General features: G+C 41.7%; 1 protein-coding gene across 8 annotated transcripts in view; it reads left to right on the forward strand.

Moving 5' to 3' along the window:
• The window catches only part of SORCS1 (sortilin related VPS10 domain containing receptor 1), a 577,597-nt gene that overhangs the window by 398,624 nt on the left and 157,440 nt on the right, over nucleotides 1–21,533 (forward strand). For all 8 annotated transcript variants that reach the window (XM_059899261.1, XM_059899265.1, XM_059899263.1 and 5 more), the window contains exon 6: nucleotides 16,611–16,675. In XM_059899261.1, the coding sequence (XP_059755244.1) occupies nucleotides 16,611–16,675 (65 nt within the window). The remainder of the gene's footprint in view (nucleotides 1–16,610; nucleotides 16,676–21,533) is intronic.

Here is a 21,533-nt window from a genome sequence, read left to right on the forward strand (position 1 = left end):
CCCACCTCAGAGGCACAGCCCTGATGCCTGGCTGGAGCACCAAGAGCCTTTCATCCACACAGCTCAGAATATAAGGGAGAAAAAAATAGAAAGATAAAAAGAGGATAAAATAAAATAAAGCTATTATAATAAAAAATAAGAAAAAAAATTATTAAGAGTAAATGTATTCAGAAAAAATTTTTTTTTTAATTTTTAGAAACAGATTTATTAATTTTTTATAGTAAAAAATAAGAAAATGATTTTTAAGAAAAAAATTTATTAAGAAAAAAAATTTTAATTTTTTAAAATAAAAAATATGAAAAAACTTATTAAAAATTTTTTTAATTTCTAAAAATAGAAAATACGGAAAAAATTATTAAGAAAGCATATATTAGGAAAAAAAAATTTTTTTTAAGTAAAAAAAAAAAAAAAAAAAAAAAATGGACGGACCTAACCCTAGGACTGATGGTGAAAGCAAAGCTATACAGACAAAATCTCACCCAGAAGCATACACATATACACTCACAAAAAAAGGAAAAGGGGAAATTAATATATCCTGCTCCTAACGTCCACCTTTTGAATTTGGGATGATTCGTTGTCTATTCAGGTATTCAACAGATGCAGGCACATCAAGTTGTTTGTGGAGCTTTAATCAGCTGCTTCTGAGGCTGCTGGGGGAGATTTCCCTTTCTCTTCTTTGTTCGTACAGCTCCCAGCGTTCAGCTTTGGATTTGGACCCGCCTCTGCATGTACGTTGCCTGAGGGCGTCCGTTCCCCCGCCCAGACAGAACGGGGTTAAAGGAGCAGCTGCTTCGGGGGCTCTGGCTCACTCAGGCCGGGGGAGGGAGCAGTATGGAGGAGGCGGGGCGAGCCTGCGGCGTCAGAGGCGTAGTGACATTGCAGCAGCCCGAGGCGCGCCGTGTGTTCTCCAGGGGAAGTTGTCCCTGGATCACGGGAGCCTGGCAGTGGCGAGCTGCACCAGCTCCCGGGAGGGGCGGTGTGGAGAGTGACCTGGGCTCGCACACAGGCTTCTTGGTGGCGGCAGCAGCAGCCTTAGCGTTTCCTACCAGTCTCTGGGGTCCGCGCTGTTAGCCGCGGCTCGCGCCCGCCTCTGGAGTTCGTCTAGGCGGCGCTCTGAATCCCCTCTCCTTGCGCGCCGCGAAACAAAGAGGCAAGAAAAGGTCTCTTGCCTCTTCGGCGGCTGCAGACCTCCTCTCTGGCTCCCTCCCGGCTCGCCGCGGCACGCCAACCCCTTCAGGCTGTGTTCACGCCGCCAACCCCAGTCCTCTCCCTGCGATCCGACCGAAGCCCGCACCTCAGCTCCCAGCCCTGCCTGCCCCAGCGGGTGAGCAGACAAGCCTCTCGGGCTGGTGAGCGCTGCTCGGCGCTGAGCCTCTGTGCGGGAATCTCTCCGTTTTTCCCTCTGCGCCCCTGTTGCTGTGGGATCCACGCTGATAGCCGCGGCTCGCACCCGTCTCTGGATTTCGTTTAGGCAGCGCTCTGAATCCCCTCTCCTTGCGCGCCGCGAAACAAAGAGGCAAGAAAAAGTCTCTTGCCTCTTCGGCAGCTGCAGACTTTTTCCCGGACTCCCTCCCGGCTCGCACCAAAGCCCGAGCCTCAGCTCCCAGCCCCCGCCCGCCCCGGCGAGTGAGCAGACAAGCCTCTCGGGCTGGTGAGTGCTGGTTGGCGCCGAGCCTCTGTGCGGGAACCTCTCCGCTTTGCCCTCCGCACCCCTGTGGCTGCGCTCTCCTCCGCGGCTCCGAAGCTTCCCCCCTCTGCCACCCGCAGTCTCTGCCCGCAAAGGGGCTTCCTAGTGCCTGGAAACCTTTCCTCCTTCACGGCTCCCTCCCACTGGCGCAGGTCCCGACCCTATTCTTTTGTCTCTGTTATTTCTTTTTTCTTTTACCCTACTCAAGTACGTGGGGATTTTCTTGCCTTTTGGGAGGTCTGACGTCTTCTGCCAGCGTTCAGTGGGTGTTCTGTAGGAGCAGTTCCACGTGTAGATGTATTTCTGCTGTATCTGTGGGAAGGAAGGTGATCTCCGCGTCTTACTCTTCCGCCATCTTGCCCCTACCTCACCACTACAGTTTTAAAAGATAACAAGAAACCTTCTTAAAAAAATATTGTGAGCTCCTCTTTTACCTCAATCCCACACTCTTTGATCATTTAAAGTATATTTCTCTATATCTCATTGGCAATGTTGTTTCTCTTTGGGGATCAGGCTCGTGATCTGGTCAGGTTCCCTGGTGTCTCTCTAGATCTCCTCATCTGTATTTGGGAAACACCAAAGACAAAGATGGGGAGGGGCTATAAAAGTGGGGAAATAAGGAGGAAACAGGAAATGCAACCAGTGGTGTAAGAAGCAAAATCATTACATTAGAACAAGGGAAAATGGGAAAGGATAGGGAAGCACTGTAGAAGAATGGTTTGCCTCGACCGATTTAGAAGAATCATTGATAACTGGAGAGACATGCTGCTTACTTCTAAGCACTTCCATTTCTCTTTCAACTTTCAGCTTTATTTCTACCCAGCACGCCATGCAACAAACCTCACCTCCCACAACCATCCTGAGCTTTATGTATTCCTTCACTGTAGGTCAGACACCCCGTTCCTTGCTTTGCTCTCCTACACACACTTTCTCTTTGTCTGTCTTTCTGTCTGTCTGTCTCTCTCTGCTCTGCATTTTGTTGTAAATGTCATAACTTAACAGTCAGGTTTCTGGTTTGGGGAGTAAAAATGACAAAATGCAGAATTTAAGGAGCTTAAGGATGTTGGCCATGCTGATTCTCTGTAGCCATTATGCATTCAAAAAGCTAAGCATCATTTTTATTTGTTTATTTGTTATTTGTAGTAGATTCCTTTATTTCTAGGAAACCAGTGTAACCGTGTGGAGACCAGAAGAAAGCAAGCATGTTTCTTAGGCTTACAGGGGAGGTTAAAATGCCGCCTTTAGGCTGCTTTTTATTTTTATTTTTCTAGCTCATTTACCCCACATGGGCAGGAGATGAGACCTCAGGCTAAGCTGCTTTGTTCAGGAGTAAAAGTTGCAGCATTAGCCAGGACCTTCCTGACGATGTTTGTCTTGAGAGCCTAACTGTAGCATTAGGTGAAGAGGAAACCCTTGACTACAGAAGAGGAAATCAGGGTATCCAGCCGTTAATACAGGTTGGCACTTTGCTGCTTCTCTCTGTAGCAGACAGAACCACTTGCTTCTATGGGCTTTATTCACGAAGAGCCTGCAGAAACATGAATGCTCCATCTAAAACAAAAAAGGAGGAGTGCAGGTGTCTCCAACTCCCCAGCGTCTGCTCCTCTGCAGATCTCTCCGCATTCCTCCCTTGGCCATTAGCTGCAAATCTAAATCTGAATAAATAGGTGCTATCCCGTCACGGTGTTTATTTTTTAATACTTGCTCTGCGGTTATCTATATCAGGACATTTTGTGGCTCCTCAGCATTTATTGAGCAGTATATTAAGTTGGTATAAACTCAGACAAAATGCCAGGAGAATGATAAACTAGTGACATTTTTGAGTTTCTCTGTGGAAAGTGTCTACAAAGGCTGCATTTGGCCGATTGTATTTCAGAAGGCTGATGTTACACTGCTAACTTCACGGCACACTATATCAGAGTGAGTGTTTTATTTGCATTCTTGACTATGGTAATCCTTAGATTTTATTCCCAAACAGCTCCTGAATGTGAGCACCAACTTAAGATGCTAGAGGCGGAGATGCATGAGGCTGGCTTTGTCTTGTTTGTATCAACAGAGCTGAGTCTAGTATGTCCTAGAGGGCCTTCACCTTATGCTTTCCTTGGGCAGGGAGACCTACACATAGATAGATGGGGGCACAAGTTCTTCTTTTCAGCCATTTGTAAACTTATGTGCATAACTTTCTTCAGTGGCATCAAGTGGCTTTTAGGATCAAATACAAAACCTTAGCATGATGTACACAGTGCCTGAATTTTCATTTTATCTGCTACTGCTCTACTGTGAAAACATTAGATCCACCATGTTGACTTACTAGTAGACACCTCTATGGATCAACCTCTCTCTGACCTGGGGCCTTTATTTTTTTTTTAATTATTAGCACCTTTTAATTATTATTTATTTATTTATCCATTTTTTTGGCTGTGTTGGGTCCTCGTCTCTGTGCGAGGGCTTCCTCCAGTTGCGGCAAGTGGGGGCCACTCTTCATCGCGGTGCGCGGGCCTCTCACTATCGCGCCCTCTCTTGTTGCGGAGCACAGGCTCCAGACGCGCAGGCTCAGCAGTTGTGGCTCACGGGTCCAGCCGCTCCGCAGCATGTGGGATCCTCCCAGACCAGGGCTCGAACCCGCGTCCCCTGCATTAGCAGGCAGACTCTCAACCACTGCGCCACCCAGGAAGCCCCGGGGGCCTTTTTACTTGATATTTATCTCTAAGGAGAATGTTCTTCCACTCCCTCTATGCATTGATCATATCATTCCATATCTTTGAAGATTCAATGCATTTACTGTAAAGACTTACAGGACATTCATTCTCCTCTGGACATTTCTCCTATATCTTCAAATACCAACTTGAATATTAGAACTCTTGTTTCATTGGATTACTGTCTCTCCCATAGCTCTAAAGCTTGTAAAACCAGGGAATCTGTAGCCCTTGTTCTTATCACATAATAGAGTATTAGAGTGTTTCACTAAATAAATAAATGATTTTATTTATTCATATAGTTGATCTCTGGGCTGTTGACTTTTATTTTGTCTGTAGATTTACGATGATAAATCATTTTTGCTAACGGGGTACCCCTGATATCCCAAGAAGCTTTTATTACCAACACGAATTTTAATTTTCGTATGAGGACTAATTTTCACATCAGGATTAATATTCCCCTATCTACACACCCTTGCTGTGTGCCAGGAATCTGCTCGGTGCTTTAAGATGTATATTCTAGGAGAACTTATTTTAGTCTCATATTATCATTAAAAAATAAAAGCACAGAGATGGTAAGTAACTGACCAAATGTCACACACACAGATAAACTGATGAATGCTGATATGGCTGGTTGTGTACGTCTCCTTTATCCAGAAGCATTCAGTAAACATTGATTGAATATCTATATATAGCATGCATGGTACCTGGCACAGAAAAACAGAAAAGTTTGAGCTTGTCTGTCAATAAGAAGGACAGACAAATGAGCCACCACCTGAAACATGGCCTAATTTGTGCTATGCAAAAGTATGTGCACAGTTCTGGAAATCTGAGAAGGGATAACCAACTTAGCTTAAGTGGCACCCCCACTGGGGAGACTGTTTTCAACTTCACTCATCTGCAGCTGAGCCACAGACCGTAAGAGTTAAGAAGGCAGAAGAAGGGTAAGAAGCTATTCCAGGCAGAGGTACCAGCATGTGCAAAGCATGGTGTTCCTTCCCTTCCATGAAGTTCAGCTCAAGGAGGGAATTCATTTTCCCAATTAGACATAAAGGCGATATAAAGATATACAAGATACAGCCACCTATTGTCTTTTTATATAATTAAAGGATCCTGAACCAAAATTTTTCATCTCATTTTTAAGTTTTTGGCCGCACCCCACGACATGTGGGATCTTAGTTCCCCAACCAGGGTTTGAACCCACGCCTCCTGCATTGGAAGGCAAAGTCTTAACCACTGGACCACCAGGGAAGTCCCTTTCATCTCATTTTTACAGAGAGATTCTTTCTGAGTCCCAGACTTGAACAACCCAATATATCAGATATTATAGTAAATATTGACCAGTGTAAACATGTCTGTATGTCTATTGAGGAAACATTCTTCCCTATGCTCTGGTAAGCACAGAGAACACAGTGACAAAAAACAGAGCACCTGCCTTTTGGGAGCTCAGTGAAGTAAGAGAAGCATTTATGCAAAGAGATCCAGCAAATCGTTATGAACCATGACAGGGATGTGTACAGGGCAGTCTAGAAGCATAAAGCAAAGGTGCCCAAACCTTTGTGCTTAATACCTGAAGTCAGAGTTACTTACATGATTGGATAGAGATTCTTGAAGCCATTCTTGAGATCTCCCTCCAAAAATAAGATCGTCAAGAGAATATTTTGGATTAAATTTTATGTTTATGCTGGTTTTCTTTGATTTCTTATTTTTTCGCTTTATTGAAGCATACCTGGCAAATAGGATCCTGATATACTTCGTGTACAACGTGATGATTTGATATACATATACATTGTGAAAGGATTTCCATAATTGAGTTAGCGCATTCATTACCTCACATATTTACCTTTTTGTGTGTGTAAGAACACTTAAGTTCTACTGTCTCAGCAAACTGCAATTATATGATACAGCATTTTCAATTATAGTCACCATGTTATACATTAGATCCTCAGACCTTATTCATCTTATAACTGAAAGTTTGTGCACTCTTACCATTCTCTCCCCATTTCTCCATCCCCACCCCACAAGCCTCTGGCAACTACTCGTCATCATCATTATTAATCACAACAATTGGTCTTAAAAACATGCAGAAAACCATTAAACTCTACAGTCCCAACTAAAATGCATAAATGGGCTAGAAAATGTTACGTTGCAGGTCATCTGCAGTGATGTGTTTCCACAAGGTGTCTGATCAGTGACAGCACCATTAAAACCAGCACATCTGTGAACATTTAACATTGTTTGGCTTCACCTCTTGAGAACTCACCAGTGCCACAAAGTAAAAGCAGCAGTACTTTATAATGTGTGACTGCAGATCTAGAGGCACCCTTAGGCCTTTAGGAAAAAGGGCGAGCACATCTGCAAATAAAAATTGTTGGAAACACCATGGCCTGACTTTAAAGTTTTATTTTGTTGTTGCAGTTGTTTTACTAGACATGGAAAAAATTTTAGGCAGGATAAGGGAGTTGCCACAGTAGACTTTGGAAAGACAAAGGATTCTGTTTTGTCCCTGTCTCTTTACATTAGTTGATAAGAGGGACATGTCACTTGAAACAACAGCTCCTGCCTTTAGAGATAATAAAAGATCTTAAGAGACTACTGCTATTATTGATTTGTTGTCATATGCACATGGAAAGATGCAACTGGATGCAGGAGAATCATTTTGCCTCACGTTGACCCTAAGCACAAGCCAAGCAGGTTAGGTTTGCGTGATAGTTGCAACCCTGTGTTTCTGGGATGCCAGCGTCATAGGTACTGGTCATTTCAAGGAAGAAACTTGCATCAGGTAAGGTGGGAGGTGAAGAACATGTTACTACCCAATAATAATTTACAAAAACCAGTTACCTGCTGAGCTTTCTAGTTTGAGGGTTGTCAGAAGGGGAGCTTGTCTTTTTTTTTTTTTTTTAATTGTTCATGACTTTGGCCTTGTCAGTAGGGGTCACCTACGGATGCAATCAGTGCTTCACTATGGGAAGTGCAGAGCTACCATCTGAACAAGCAGTCCCTCGAGTACGTGACTGAAATGATGGTGAAAGTATCACCATCCACCTCTGTACAGATTCTAACCAGGGGAAATGTCCAAGTGCACGTTCCCTGTCTCTTTGGGGAAAATTATAAAACCCTTGTTAGGACATTTCTGCTTCCTGGGAGAAGAAGAAAGCAGAGTTCAGTGTTTCAAACATAGGCTCTGAATTTCAGGCCATGTATCAATCAAAGAAGAGTTACTGACAGTGATAATAGGGCCTTAAGAAGACTTCTTAAGATAAAGACTAAGCTAGCTAGGCTTCAGACTCTGAGTTGGGAAATGAGATCAAAAAAGAAGAGTTCTGGGAATGCCCTTAGGACTATGATTCATTTACTTATTTCAAAGAGCTCACAGACCATTAATCACTCTCCCTCCCTTTCTCCCCCTCCCCTCCTTCCTCCCTCCCTCCCTCCCTCCTTCCCTCCCTTCCTCCCTTCCTTCCTTCTTTCTTTCAACATTTGACTATCTGTTACAGCTCAGGCATTATTTTATTCATATATACATGTGAATATAAAGTGTTTAAAACAAAGCTACTCCAGGGGCTCTCAGTTTGGTGTGCGTGTGTGCAGGGTGGTGGGATGCTGCTTTTTTTTTTTAATTTTTATTTATTTATTTTTTGGGTGTGTTGGGTCTTCGTTTCTGTGCGAGGGCTTTCTCTAGCTGCGGCAAGCGGGGCCACTCTTCATCGCGGTGCGCGGGCCTCTCACTATCGCGGCCTCTCTTGTTGCGGAGCACAGGCTCCAGTTGCGCAGGCTCAGTAGTTGTGGCTTACAGGTCTAGTTGCTCCGTGGCATGTGGGATCTTCCCAGACCAGGGCTCGAACCCGTATCCCCTGCACTGGCAGGCAGATTCTCAACCACTGCGCCACCAGGGAAGCCCGGGATGCTGCTTTTATATAGGGAAAGACATAAAATAATTATTTATAGCAAACTCTTACAAAATTTGTATTAAAAAAGAAATACTTAGGAAGAGAGCAGTTTTCCTGGTGTAACTGGGAAATAGTTAATGGAAGAAGTGACCTTTCAGATGTGTCTTAAAATGAGTCAAAGAAGATGCGGTGAAACTGGAGAAGGGCCTTTCAAGCTGGAGAGAAAAGCATACAGAGGCTCACAGAGGGCAGAGGAAAGGAATGAGGCACTTTCAGGAGTGGCAGATCTTCCTGTGTGGCAGAACATGGGGCAGAAAAAGTGAAGCGGGTCTTGGCTACCACACTGAGTCCTGAATGTGATGAGCGTTTTTAACATCTTCATTTTCTCGTATGGATTTGATGGTGGGGCTGAGGGGCTCTGGGGAGGCAGAGGAAGACAAGTTTTAAGGCATGTTACTATTTTACACATGGAAATGGAACAGATTAAATGGATGTCTGCAAATCCTGATGAAAAAAATTATAGATAGTCCCAAGTTTAATTAATCTTGCTGAATGAAAGTCTTAAAGTATGATGGCCCATATTGCTTATATAACAGAATACTTATTTTCTATTTAATATGGCTCACTGCAAGATAAGACTAAATAATATGTGCCTCCAAGGCATTTTATTTTATTATTTTTTTAAACATATTTATTGGAGTATAATTGCTTTACATTGTTGTGTTACTTTCTGCTGTATAAGAAAGTGAATCAGCTATACATATACTTATATCCCTATATCCCCTCCCTCTTGCATCTCCCTCCCACCCTCCCTATCCCACCCCTCTAGGTGGTCACAAAGCACCCAGCTGATCTCCATGTGCTATGAGGCTGCTTCCCACTAGCTATCTATTTTATATTTGGTACTGTATATATGTCCATGCCACTCTCTCACTTCGTCCCAGCTTACCCTTCCTCCTCCCCGTGTCCTCAAGTCCATTCTCTACATCTGCCTCTTTATTCCTGTCCTGCGCCTAGGTTCATGAGAACCATTTTTTTTTTTATATTCCATATATATGTGTTAGCATACGGTATTTGTTTTTCTCTTTCTGACTTACTTCACTCTGTATGACAGATTCTAGGTCCATCCACCTCACTACAAATAACTCAGTTTTGTTTCTTTTTATGGCTGAGTAATATTCCATTGTATATATGTGTCACATCTTCTTTATCCATTCATCTGTTGATGGACGTTTAGGTTGCTTCCATGTCCTGGCTATTGTAAGTAGTGCTGCAATGAACATTGTGGTACATGATTCTTTTTGAATTATGGTTTTCTCAGGGTATATGCCCAGTAGTGGGATAGCTGGGTCATATGGTAGTTCTATTTTTAGTTTTTTACGGAACCTCCATACTGTTCTCTATAGTGGCTGTGTCAATTTCCATTCCCACCAACAGTGCAAGAGGGTTCCCTTTTCTCCACACCCTCTCCAGCATTTATTGTTCGTAGATATTTTGGTGATGACCATTATGCCTGGTGTGAGTTGGTACCTCATTGTAGTTTTGATTTGCATTTCTCTAATGATTAATGATGTTGAGCATCCTTTCATGTGTTTGTTGGCAATCTGTATATCTTCTTTGGAGAAATGTCTATTCAGGTCTTCTGCCCATTTTTGGATTGGGTTGTTTGTTTTTTTGATATGGAGCTGCATGAGATGCTTGTATATTTTGGAGATTAATCATTTGTCAGTTGCTTCGTTTGCAAATATTTTCTCCCATTCTGAGGGTTGTCTTCTCATCTGTTTATGGTTTCCTTTGCTGTGCAAAAGCTTTTAAGTTTCATTAGGTCCCATTTGTTTATTTTTGTTTTTATTTCCATTTCTCTAGAAGATGGGTCAAAAAGGATCTTGTTGTGACTTACGTCAAAGAGTGTTCTGGCTATGTTTTCCTCTAAGAGTTTTATAGTGTCTGGCCTTACATTTAGGTCTTTAATCCATTTTGGGTTTATTTTTGTGTATGGTGTTAAGGAGTGTTCTAATTTCATTCTTTTTCATGTAGCTGGCTGTCCAGTTTTCCCAGCACCACTTATTGAAGAGGCTGTCTTTTCTCCATTGCATATTCTTATCTCCTTTATCAAAGAAAAGGTGACCATATGTGTGTGGGTTTATCTCTGGACTTTCTATCCTGTTCCACTGATCTATATTTCTGTTTTTGTGCCACTACCATACTGTCTTGATTGCTGTAGCCTTGTAGTATAGTCTGAAGCTCCATTTTTCGTTCTCAAGATTGCTTTGGCTATTTGGGGTCTTTTGTGTTTCCGTACAAACTGTGAAATTTTTTGTTCTAGTTCTTTGAAAAATGCCATTGGTAGTTTGATAGGAATTGCATTGAATCTGTAGATTGCTTTAGGTAGTATGGTCATTTTCACAATGTGGATTCTTCCAATCCAAGAACATGGTATATCTCTCCATCTGTTTGTATCATCTTTAATTTATTTCATCAGTGTCTTATAGTTTTCTGCATACAGGTCTTTTGTCTCCTTAGGTAGGTTTATTCTTAGGTATTTTGTTCTTTTTGTTGCAGTGGTAAATGAGAGTGTTTCCTTAATTTTTCTTTCAGATTTGTCATCATTAGTGTATAGGAATGCAAGAGATTTCTGTGCATTAATTTAGTATCCTGCTATTTTACCAAACTCATTGATTAACTCTAGTAGTTTTTTGGTAGAATCTTTTGGATTCTCTAAGTGTAGTATCATGTCAGGTGAAAACAGTGACAGCTTTACTTCTTCTTTTCCAAGTTGGATTCCTTTTTATTTGATTTTCTTCTCTGATTGCTGTGGCTAAAATTTCCAAAATATGTTTAATAATAGTGGTGAGAGTGGGCAACCTTGTCTTGTTCCTGATCTTAGTGGAAATGGTTTCAGTTTTTCACAATTGAGAACGATGTTGGCTGTGAGTTTGTCATATATGGCCTTTATTATGTTGAGGTAAGTTTCCTCTATGCCTACTTTCTGGAGAGTTTTTATCATAAATGGGTGTTGAATGTTGTCGAAAGCTTTTTCTGCATCTATTGAGATTTTCATATGGTTTTTGTACTTCAATTTGTTAATGTGGTGTATCACATTGATTGATTTGCATATAGTGAAGAATCCTTGCATTCCTGGGATAAACCCCACTTGATCATGGTGTATGATCCTTTTAATGTGCTGCTGGATTCTGTTTGCTAGTATTTTGCTGACGATTTTTGCATCTATGTTCATCAGTGATATTGGCCTGTAGTTTTCTTTTCTTGTGACATCTTTGTCTGGTTTTGTCATCAGGATGATGGTGGCCTCGTAGAATGAGTTGGGAGTGTTCCTTCCTCTGCTATATTTTGGAAGAGTTTGAGAAGGATATGTGTTAGTTCTTCTCTAAAAGTTTGATAGAATTCACCTGTGAAGACATCTGGTCCTGGGCTTTTGTTTCTTGGAAGATTTTTAATCACAGTTTCAATTTCAGTGCTTGTGACTGGTCTGTTTATATTTTCTGTTTCTTCCTGGTTCAGTCTCAGAAGGTTGTGCTTTTCTAAGAATTTGTCCATTTCTTCCAGGTTGTCCATTTTATTGGCATAGAGTTGCCTGTAGTAATCTCTTATGATCCTTTGTTTTTCTGCAGTGTCAGTGGTTACTTCTCGTTTTTCATTTCTAATTCTGTTGATTTGAGTCTTCTCCCTTTTTTCTTGATGAGTGTGGCTAATGGTTTATCAATCTTGTTTATCTTCTCAAAGAACCCGATTTTAGTTTTATTGATCTTTGCTATTGTCTCTTTCATTTCTTTTTCATTTATTTCTGATTTGATCTTTATGATTTGTTTCCTTCTGCTAACTTTGAGGTTTTTTTGTTCTTCTTTCTCTAATTGCTTTAGGTGTAAGGTTAGGTTGTTTATTTGAGATGTTTCTTGTTTCTTGAGATAGGATTGTATTGCTATAAACTTCCCTCTTAGAACTACTTTTACTGTATCCCATAGGTTTTGGGTTGTCATGTTTTCATTGTCATTTGTTTCTAGGTATTTTTTGATTTCCTCTTTGATTTCTTTAGTGATCTCTTGGTTATTTAGTAGCGTACTATTTAGCCTCCATGTGTTTGTTTTTTTTACAGATTTTTTTTTCCTGTAATTGATATGTAGTCTCACAGCCTTGTTGTCGGAAAAGATACTTGATACAATTTCAATTTTCTTAAATTTACCAAGGCTTGATTTGTGACCCAAGATATGGTCTATCCTGGAGAATGTTCCGTGAACACTTGAGAAGAAAGTGTATTCTGTTGTTTTTCGATGGAATGTCCTATGAATATCAATTAAGTGCATGTTGTTTAATGTGTCATTTAAAGCTTGTGTTTCCTTATTTATTATCATTTTGGTTGATCTGTCCATTGGTGGAAGTGGGGTGTTAAAGTCCCCTACTCTTATTGTATTCCTCAATTTTCCCTTTTATGGCTGTTAGCATTTGCCTTTTGTACTGAGGTGCTCCTATGTTGGGTGCCTAAATATTTACAATTGTTATATCTTCTTCTTGGTTGATCCCTTGATCATTATGTAGTGTCCTTCTTTGTCTCTTGTAATAGTCTTTATTTTAAAGTCTATTTTGTCTGATATGAGTATTGCTACTCCAGCTTTCTGTTGATTTCCATTGGCATGGACTACCTTTTTCCATCCCCTCACTTTCAGTCTGTATACGTCCCTAGGTCTGAAGTGGGTCTCTTGTAGACAGCATATATATGGGTCTTGTTTTTGTATCCGTTCAGCGAGCCTCTGTCTTTTGGTTGGAGGATTTAATCCATTCACATTTAAGGTAATTGTTGATATGTGTGTTCCTATTACCATGTTTTAAATTGTTCTGGGTTTGTTTTGTAGGTTCTTTTCTTCTCTTGTGTTTCCCACTTAGAGAAGTTCCTTTAGCATTTGTTGTAGAGCTGGTTTGGTGGTGCTGAATTCTCTTAGCTTTTGCTTGTCTATAAAGCTTTTGATTTCTCCATCATATCTGAATGAGATCCTTGCTGGGTAGAGTAATCTTGGTTGTAGGTTCTTCCTTTTCATCACTTTAAATATATCATGCCACTCCCTTCTGGCTTGTAGAGTTTCTGCTGAGAAATCATCTGTTAACCTTATGGGAGTTCCCTTGTATGTTATTTGTTGCTTTCCCTTGTTGCTTTTAATACTTTTTCTTTGTATTTAATTTTTGATAGTTTGATTAATATGTCTTGTTGTATTTCTCCTTGGATTTATCCTGTATAGGACTCTCTGCACTTCCTGGACTTGACTATTTCCTTTCCCATATTAGAGAAGTTTTCACCTATAATCTCTTCAACTATTTTCTCAGTCCCTTTCTTTTTCTCTTCTTCTTCTGGGACCCCTATAATTCGAATGTTGGTGCGTTTAATGTTGTCCCAGAGGTCTCTGAGTCTGTCCTCAATTCTTTTCATTCTTTTTCTTTATTCCACTCTGCAATAGTTATTTCTACTATTTTATCTTCCAGGTCACTTATCCATTCTTCTGCCTCAATTATTTTCCCCTTGATTCCTTCTAGACAATTTTTAATTTCATTTATTGTGTTGTTCATCATTGTTTGCTTGCTCTGTAGTTCTTCTAGGTCCTTATTAAACATTCCTTGCATTTTCTCCATTCTATTTCCAAGATTTTGGATCATGTTTACTATCATTACTGTGAATTCTTTTTCAGGTAGACTGCCTACTTCCTCTTCATTTGTTTGGTCTGGTGGGTTTTTTCATTGCTCCTTCATCTGTTGCATATTTCTCTGTCTTCTCATTTTGCTTAACTTACTGTGTTTGGGATCTACTTTTCGCAGGCTGCAGGTTTGTAGTTCCCGTTGTTTTTGGTGTCTGCCCCCGGTGGGTAAGGTTGGTTCAGTGGGTTGTGTAGACTTCCTGGTGGAGGGGACTGATGCCTGTGTTCTGGTGGATGAGGCTGTATCTTGTCTTTCTGGTGGGCAGGACTGCATCCAGTGGTGTGTTTTGGGGTGTATGTGAGCTTAGTATGATTTTAGGTACCCTCTCTGCTAATGGTTGGGGTTGTGTTCCTGTCTCGCTAGTTGTTTGGCATGGGGTGTCCAGCACTGGAACTTGCTGGTCGTTGAGTGGAGCTGGGTATTAACGTTGAGATGGAGATCTCTGGATAGCTCTTGCCGATTGTTATTATGTGGGGCCGGGAGGTCTCTGGTGGTCCAATTTCCTGAACTCGGTTCTTCCACTTCAGAGGCTCAGGCGTGACAGCTGGCTGGAGCACCAAGACCCTGTCAGCCACATGGCTCAGAAGAAAACGGAGAAAAAAAACAAATAAAATAAATAAAGTTATTAAAATTAAAAATTTTTTTAAATTATTTAAATAAAAAAATTAAAATGTACTAAAAAAAAAAGAAGAGAGCAACCAAACCAATAAACTAATCCACCAATGATAACAAGTCCTAAAAACTAAACTAAGATAAACATAAAAATCAGAAACTGGTTAGTCACATACAGCAAACCCTACGTCTCCAGTTGCTCCCAAAGTCCACCGTCTCAATTTTGGGATGATTTGCTGTCTATTCAGGTATTCCACAGATGCAGGGTACATTAAGTTGATTGTGGAGATTTAATCCGCTGCTTCTGAGGCTGCTGGGAGAAAGTTCCCTTTCTCTTCTTTGTTTACACAGCTCCTGGGGTTCAGCTTTGGACTTGGCACTGCTCTACATGTAGGTTGCCCTCTGGCGTCTGTTCTTCATCCAGACAGGACAGGGTTTAAGGAGTGGCTGATTCGGGGGCTCTGGCTCACTCAGGCTCAGGGGAGGCAGGGGTACGGAATGCAGGGCGAGCCTGCGGAGGCAGAGGCCAGCGTGACGTTGCAACAGCCTGAGGCGTGCCGTGTGTTCTCCCAGGGAAGTTGTCCCTGGATCACGGGACCCTGGCAGTGGCGGGCTGCACAAGCTCCAGGGAGGAGAGGTGTGGATAGTGTCCTGTGCTTGCACACAGGATTCTTGGTGGCTGCAGCAGCAGTGTTAGCATTTCATGCCCATCTCTGGTGTCCATGCTGATAGCTGCGGCTCACTCCCGTCTGTCTCTGGAGCTCGTTTAGGCAGTGCTCTGCCTTCTGTGGGCAGACAGGGAAGGATTCCCCTCTCCTTGCGCACCCCGAAATAATGGCCTCTTGTGTCTTAGGCAGGTCCAGAGTTTTTCCCGGACCTCCTCCTGGCTAGCTGTGGCGCACTAGCCCCCTTCAGGCTGTGTTCACGCCGCCAACCCTAGTCCTCTCCCTGGGGTCTGACCTCCGAAGCCCGAGCCTCAGCTCCCAGCCCCCACCTGTCCCAGCGGGTGAGCAGACAAGCCTCTCAGGCTGGTGGGTGCTGGTCGGTGCCGATCCTCTGTGCGGGAATCTCTCCGCTTTGCCCTCCGCACCCCTGTTGCTGCACTCTCCTTCGTGGCTCCAAAGCTTCCCCCCGACCCGCCTCCACCAGTGAAGGGGATTCCTAGTGTGTGGAAACTTTTGCTCCTTCACAGCTCCCTCCCTGAGGTGCAGGTCCCGTCCCTATTCTTTTGTCTCTGTTTTTTCTTTTTTTCTTTTACCCTACACAGGTACGTGGGGAGTTTCTTGCCTTTGGGGAAGTCTGAGGTCTTCTGCCAGCGTTCAGTAGGTGTGCTGTAGGAGTTGTTCCACATGTAGATGTATTTCTGATGTATTTGTGGGGAGGAAGGTGATCTCCACGTCTTACTCCTCCGCCATCTTGAGGGTCCTCTCCAAGGCATTTTAAATAGACTTATGTTTTACTTACACTTGTGATATCTGGCACATATCATAATATGAGTGCATCTGTATTTCCCACTCACACAGGTTCAACAATACAGAGAATGGTCACTCTAGGCTGTTCTGGCCACTACATTGGTTGGGTCATGTGGTCTGTTCATAGGATAGTAGTAGGTAGTTATGCAAATTTCAAATGAAAACATTAATTAGATCAGTTTGCTGTGTAAATCACTGTTCAAGTCACCCAGGTAAAGCAGCTTGCCTGGCATCTGCCTGACAACTCTTGAAAGTTTAATATATTGTCAGTGAGACTGTTACATATGACATGCATGGGACTCATTTGCAATTCACAGTTAATAACACACAGTATCCTTGCCAGAGTCAAGCCTGGCCTTCATCAAATAAAGGATTTTTTATAGATTTTATTTGAAGTGAAAATTTTACTGTCAGGCTATATCAATAAATACAGTACATGTATCCTAAGGATTGTGGCTTTAGAATCCCATGAACATTAGTAGTTTGTGGGCTCAGCTGAGTTTCTCTGAGGCACATGGGAATTCATTAATGTTGATGTTTCTCCATCATTTAGGTCTGTGATGGGGTCGAACAAGGAACCAGATCTTGTGCATCTCGAGGCCAGAACCGTGGATGGTCGTAAGTAAAGCAACTTTTCCACGACGTTAATAGTAATTAATTTTATCGATCTGCCATGAATCGCATCTGTGTTAAGGGAAATCACAGTGGCAATAATCAATAATCTAAGTCGTTTGGACCTGAGGACTTTTTTTTTTTTTTTTGTCCTTAGTTACCTAGAGTTGTCTTAATAATTCTCTACAACTCTCATCCAGTCAAGGGATTTTTCTTTGCAGGTGATGAGAAAATTCCAAAATTTCTTATTTTTTAAGTAAACACTTGTTATTACTGCATTATTGCTGCTCTTTTGTTTTGATGTGTTTTGCCAGTTTCCTTATTTTATCAGATATCATCCAGGCAGTGCCTCACTGTCTAGTGGGAGATTGACAAAACGCTTGGAAAGGGCTTGTAGAAGAGCATCATCCTGTCTGTCCCCCATCATAAGCGGCAGGAGGCAAAAGTCAGTTGGTGGTTCTGAACATCCCTAGTTAGGTTGGCTACAGTGAAGGACTGTGTTTCCTGTGGACATTTTGGCTTTAGCACACGATGGAGAGCAAAGCTGAAGATCCACAATCCAAACCCATATCTGCATGACTCACAAGTTCACTCACTTACTGTGTGACCTTGAAAAAGTTACTTAAACTCTTTATGCCTCCATTTCTTCACTGTAAATTAAAGTTAATAATAATGATCCCTATAGTAGCTAATATTTACTAAGCACTTGCCCTGTACCAAGAATTATGCTAAGGGCTTTCTATACTTTATCACAATTAATCTTCACTACAATTCATAGGTGGTGGTTCCCATTTAAAAAAATTTTTTTTTAATTATTTATTTATTTATGGCTGTGTTGGGTCTTCGTTTCTGTGTGAGGGCTTTCTCTAGTTGTGGCACGAGTGGGCCACTCTTCATCGCGGTGCGCGGGCCTCTCACTGTCGCGGCCTCTCTTGTTGTGGAGCACAGGCTCCAGACGCGCAGGCTCAGTAGTTGTGGCTCACGGGCCTAGTTGCTCCGCGGCATGTGGGATCCTCCCAGACCAGGGCTCGAACCCATGTCCTCTGCATTGGCAGGCAGATTCTCAACCACTGCGCCACCAGGGAAGCCCAGTGGTTCCCATTTTACAGATGAAGAAACCAAGGCATAGAAAGTTTAAGTAATATATTTAAACAACAGCAACATGGATTTCCTTCCCCTTCTTTGGTCCTGAGGATCTCCAGGAGGGCTAAGCATTTCAAGGGGTACTACTAGAGAACTACAGGTGAAAGGGAAAAAGGAAAAAGAGAAAAGGGGGAAATGCATAGAAGGAAAATAGATGAGGGGAGAAAACCCAGGTGAAAAGAAAGAGGTCTCAAGTGCAGAGAAAAGGAAGAGAACGGACTCTCCAATTACCACAGTGCCAAGAGGCTGGTCGAAGTTGTTCAGCACTGAGCCAGGGGGTGATAATCTAATTTTTGAGACCTTCCCTGTTTTAAAAATATCCCTCACAATTCACACACTTCATCATCACTGACACTGAGCCTGTCTACTTGCCCTCCACTTTTCTGATGCAAAGGCAGATGATACCCATGGTTTACCAGCTCACAGCTCAAAGAAGCTGGTCACCCCTGCCATCCAAACTCTCCAGAAACCACACCTACTCCATTACTGTGTGCTCACAGGGAGATATTTTTATCTTCAGAGGTTTCTTTCCCCCTTTGGGGAATGAATATATTCTTTGGCAGAATCAGTGTGGGGAAAGATCAGGGTCCAAGCTGACCATCTCCTTTCTCCTTTATAAACTCAGGCAGAGCTCTGATATGTAATGTGCCCAGATTGTACCTGACACAGAATAATCTCAACAGTTTAGAGCTGCTTTCCCACCTCTGTATCAAGTGGGCTCTCTCTGGTGGTGACCAGAGCTGATAATATTATCTTGGATTCCATGGTTCAGTTCTCAGTACACAGTAGCCAGAGCTGTCTTAAGCCAGAAGTTGCCGTGCCATCTGTTTAGAGCTTTGTTTTAGCTTCCATTGCTCTAGTAATAACACGGTTCTCACCTTTACCTGTAGCTGCAACATAATCTGCCGCCTGCCCATTTCCTCAGCCTCGTCTCACTCGGTGCCCTCCTCGGTCATCACCTGCAGGCCTTTGGGTTTGCTTTCAATTCTTAGAAACTACAAAGTTCTATGTCTCCATAACAAGACTCTAATACTTGCTGTTTCCTCTGCTTGGAATACCTTTCTTTATTCCCCCTTCCCTGACCAATTCAGTGTAATGCATTATTGAAGATCGTTCAGATTAAGGTTAAGCATCATTTCTAATTTTTTTAACTTTTTGAAATAATTTTAGGCTCACAAAGAAGTTGCAAAATAATAGTATGGAGTTCCCCTGAACCCTTCACCCAGCTTCTCCCAATGATAACATCCAAAATAACCATAGAACTATATCAAAACCAGGGAGAGCATCCATTTGTTAAGGAAGTCTTTCTTGAAGTCCTAATCGAAACCAGTTTATTTTGTTTGCTTTCATCCAACTCTATTATTTTTCTTTATTGTATTCATCTTAGTTTGAAATTACACATACCATTTGATCACAACTTTTCCTCTCCACCAGCCTATTAAGTTCTATGTGTGCAGGAGCCAAGTATACCTTTGCTCAGTATTGCATCTCCAGCACATTCTACGGTGTCTACATGTAGATGGAGCTTAATAAATATTTACTGAATGAATGAACACATAGTTGACCAATTGTCAGGGTTACCAGCTGGCTACCTAACCTCACTTACCAGGTTGTCTGATAAATTTAGAGCATTGCATCTCAAACTTGAACATGCATAACGACCCACCCAGGGATCTTGTTAAAATGTGGATTCTGATTCAATAAGGGCCCAAGAGTCTGCAGGTGAAGCCGATGCCTCTGGTCTGTGGAACACACTTATAGTAACAAAGTCCCACAACGAAAGACTAATGAAAGAGCTTTAGGGTCTGTCTCCCATGACTACACCCCTTGTTTAGAAAGCTCTGGATGGAATTGGTAGCATCCCAGATTGCTTTTATTTTCAAGCTTTGGGGGATAATGCTGCTTTCTGGCTTGTGGCATTTAATGCACATTACCCCATATTCTGAAAACAACAAGGCTGTCACTTTCCCCGATCGGCACGTTTTCTCTCACCCAACATTATTCCTGTGCTCCCTGCAGGCACGGAGGTTGATAATGCCAAACTGTCATCTCAGGCTCAGCTTTCACAAGGCATGAAATATATCAGTTCTAATTTTATTTATTTTATTTTACTTTTCTGCAAAGACAGCATTTTCATAAACTATCCAAGAGTGAAAATTCAATAAAGGGATTTAATTAGAAAAGTTATCCCTGTCAAAACAAAACATAAAAAAAAAAAAGTACCAACTGAAATAAAGGATCTAAGCTTAACTCCTGACCTGACTAAATATAAAAAACAATGAGATTTTCTCAGTGTCATATTCCCTCTGTGTGTCTGTCTGTCTGTCTGTCTCTCTCCGAGAGAGTCAGTAAACATGGCTTCAAGTCAAAGAAACAGAGGAGGAGGAAGGAAAGAAAGAACACGGAGAGGTCAGAGTAGCAAGCTATTAGCAAATATAACTGAGAGTGTATTTATCAAAATCAGACTCCAGGCTGGTCATTTGCTTCAAGAAATCCAGTATCTCTATGTTATCTCTCTCCCCATTCTGGAATTGGGATCCCTCTTTTTTCTCCATCCTTTCATTTCTGTTTAGTATATGAAACCTGTTGTGTATATTCTAGGTCATACATCTGGTAGGGTGTATGCCAAAATAATATGATTTTTTTTTTTTTTTTACTTTGTAACAAGTAATTTTTTTCTGATTTTAATGGGTTTAGGAATTTTGTAGACAATGCACTGAGACACGTGACACAGAAAAAAATCCCTCCTTGCTTATTTTGCTTATCGCCACGGGGTGGATGGCAAATGCTTATGTGGGCTTGTTATTCGAAGTTTAGTTTTAGTGTCATTTCAAATCTCCCTAGATTACATTTTATAATTAATTTCTGTTTCAATTGAAGTCTCCATATTTGAGGGGAGGTGAGCTCTGGAAAGCTTTTGCTCTACGAAGGTCTGTGACCTACACAAACATTTCTTGCCAACTGTGCTCTGAAATCTGCATGTTTTGTAGTTAACAACCAGGACAAGAATGTTATTCTTTCTTGTACCACCTCTCTGCCTTGGGAAGCAAGCTGAAGAGAGCAACCTCAGTTACAATCAATCACAGGAAGTATTATTGGAATATTTTTAACGTTTATTGTATGTGGCATTTGTTATTGGCCCCTGTGTTCAACCGAAGACAAATTGACAGGTCCTCATCCAGGAAACAAAGATTTTACTGTTTAAATACCCTGTGTGTGTGTGTATGTATGAATGTGCACACGCATTGTATGCACCTAATACATTAAAATTGCTACCCAGTACATTATAATAGTAAAAAGGAAACCTGCATTCTATTGATTTACCTAATATAGGTACAGGCGTGTGTGTGTGTGTGTGTGTGTGTGTGTGTGTTTATGTATGTATGTAATCTATGTAGTTAGAAAATGTTGACCCAACTCTTGGATTGAAATCTTTGTGAAAAGCTGTATCTTACTTAATCTTGGTTCTATGTACAAAACATAGCTCAGAGCCTGGCACATTCATGTGTGTTGACTTAATAAATATCTGTGTGTGTCACCATTGGGCACGTCTTCTTACAGAAGGGCCTTTAACCATAGGGTGTGTAGAGTCCCTTAGGGCTAATGGATGAGCATGAGAAACTCATGACTCCCTGAAATTGTATGCCAGTATGTATATGTGATTTGCAGGAAAAGAATATAACTTTTATCAGAATTCTTTGCATGGTAATTACACATGGGT

The sequence above is a fragment of the Balaenoptera ricei genome, chromosome 16 (genome assembly GCF_028023285.1).
Source record: "Balaenoptera ricei isolate mBalRic1 chromosome 16, mBalRic1.hap2, whole genome shotgun sequence".
NCBI classification, from domain to species: domain Eukaryota; kingdom Metazoa; phylum Chordata; class Mammalia; order Artiodactyla; family Balaenopteridae; genus Balaenoptera; species Balaenoptera ricei.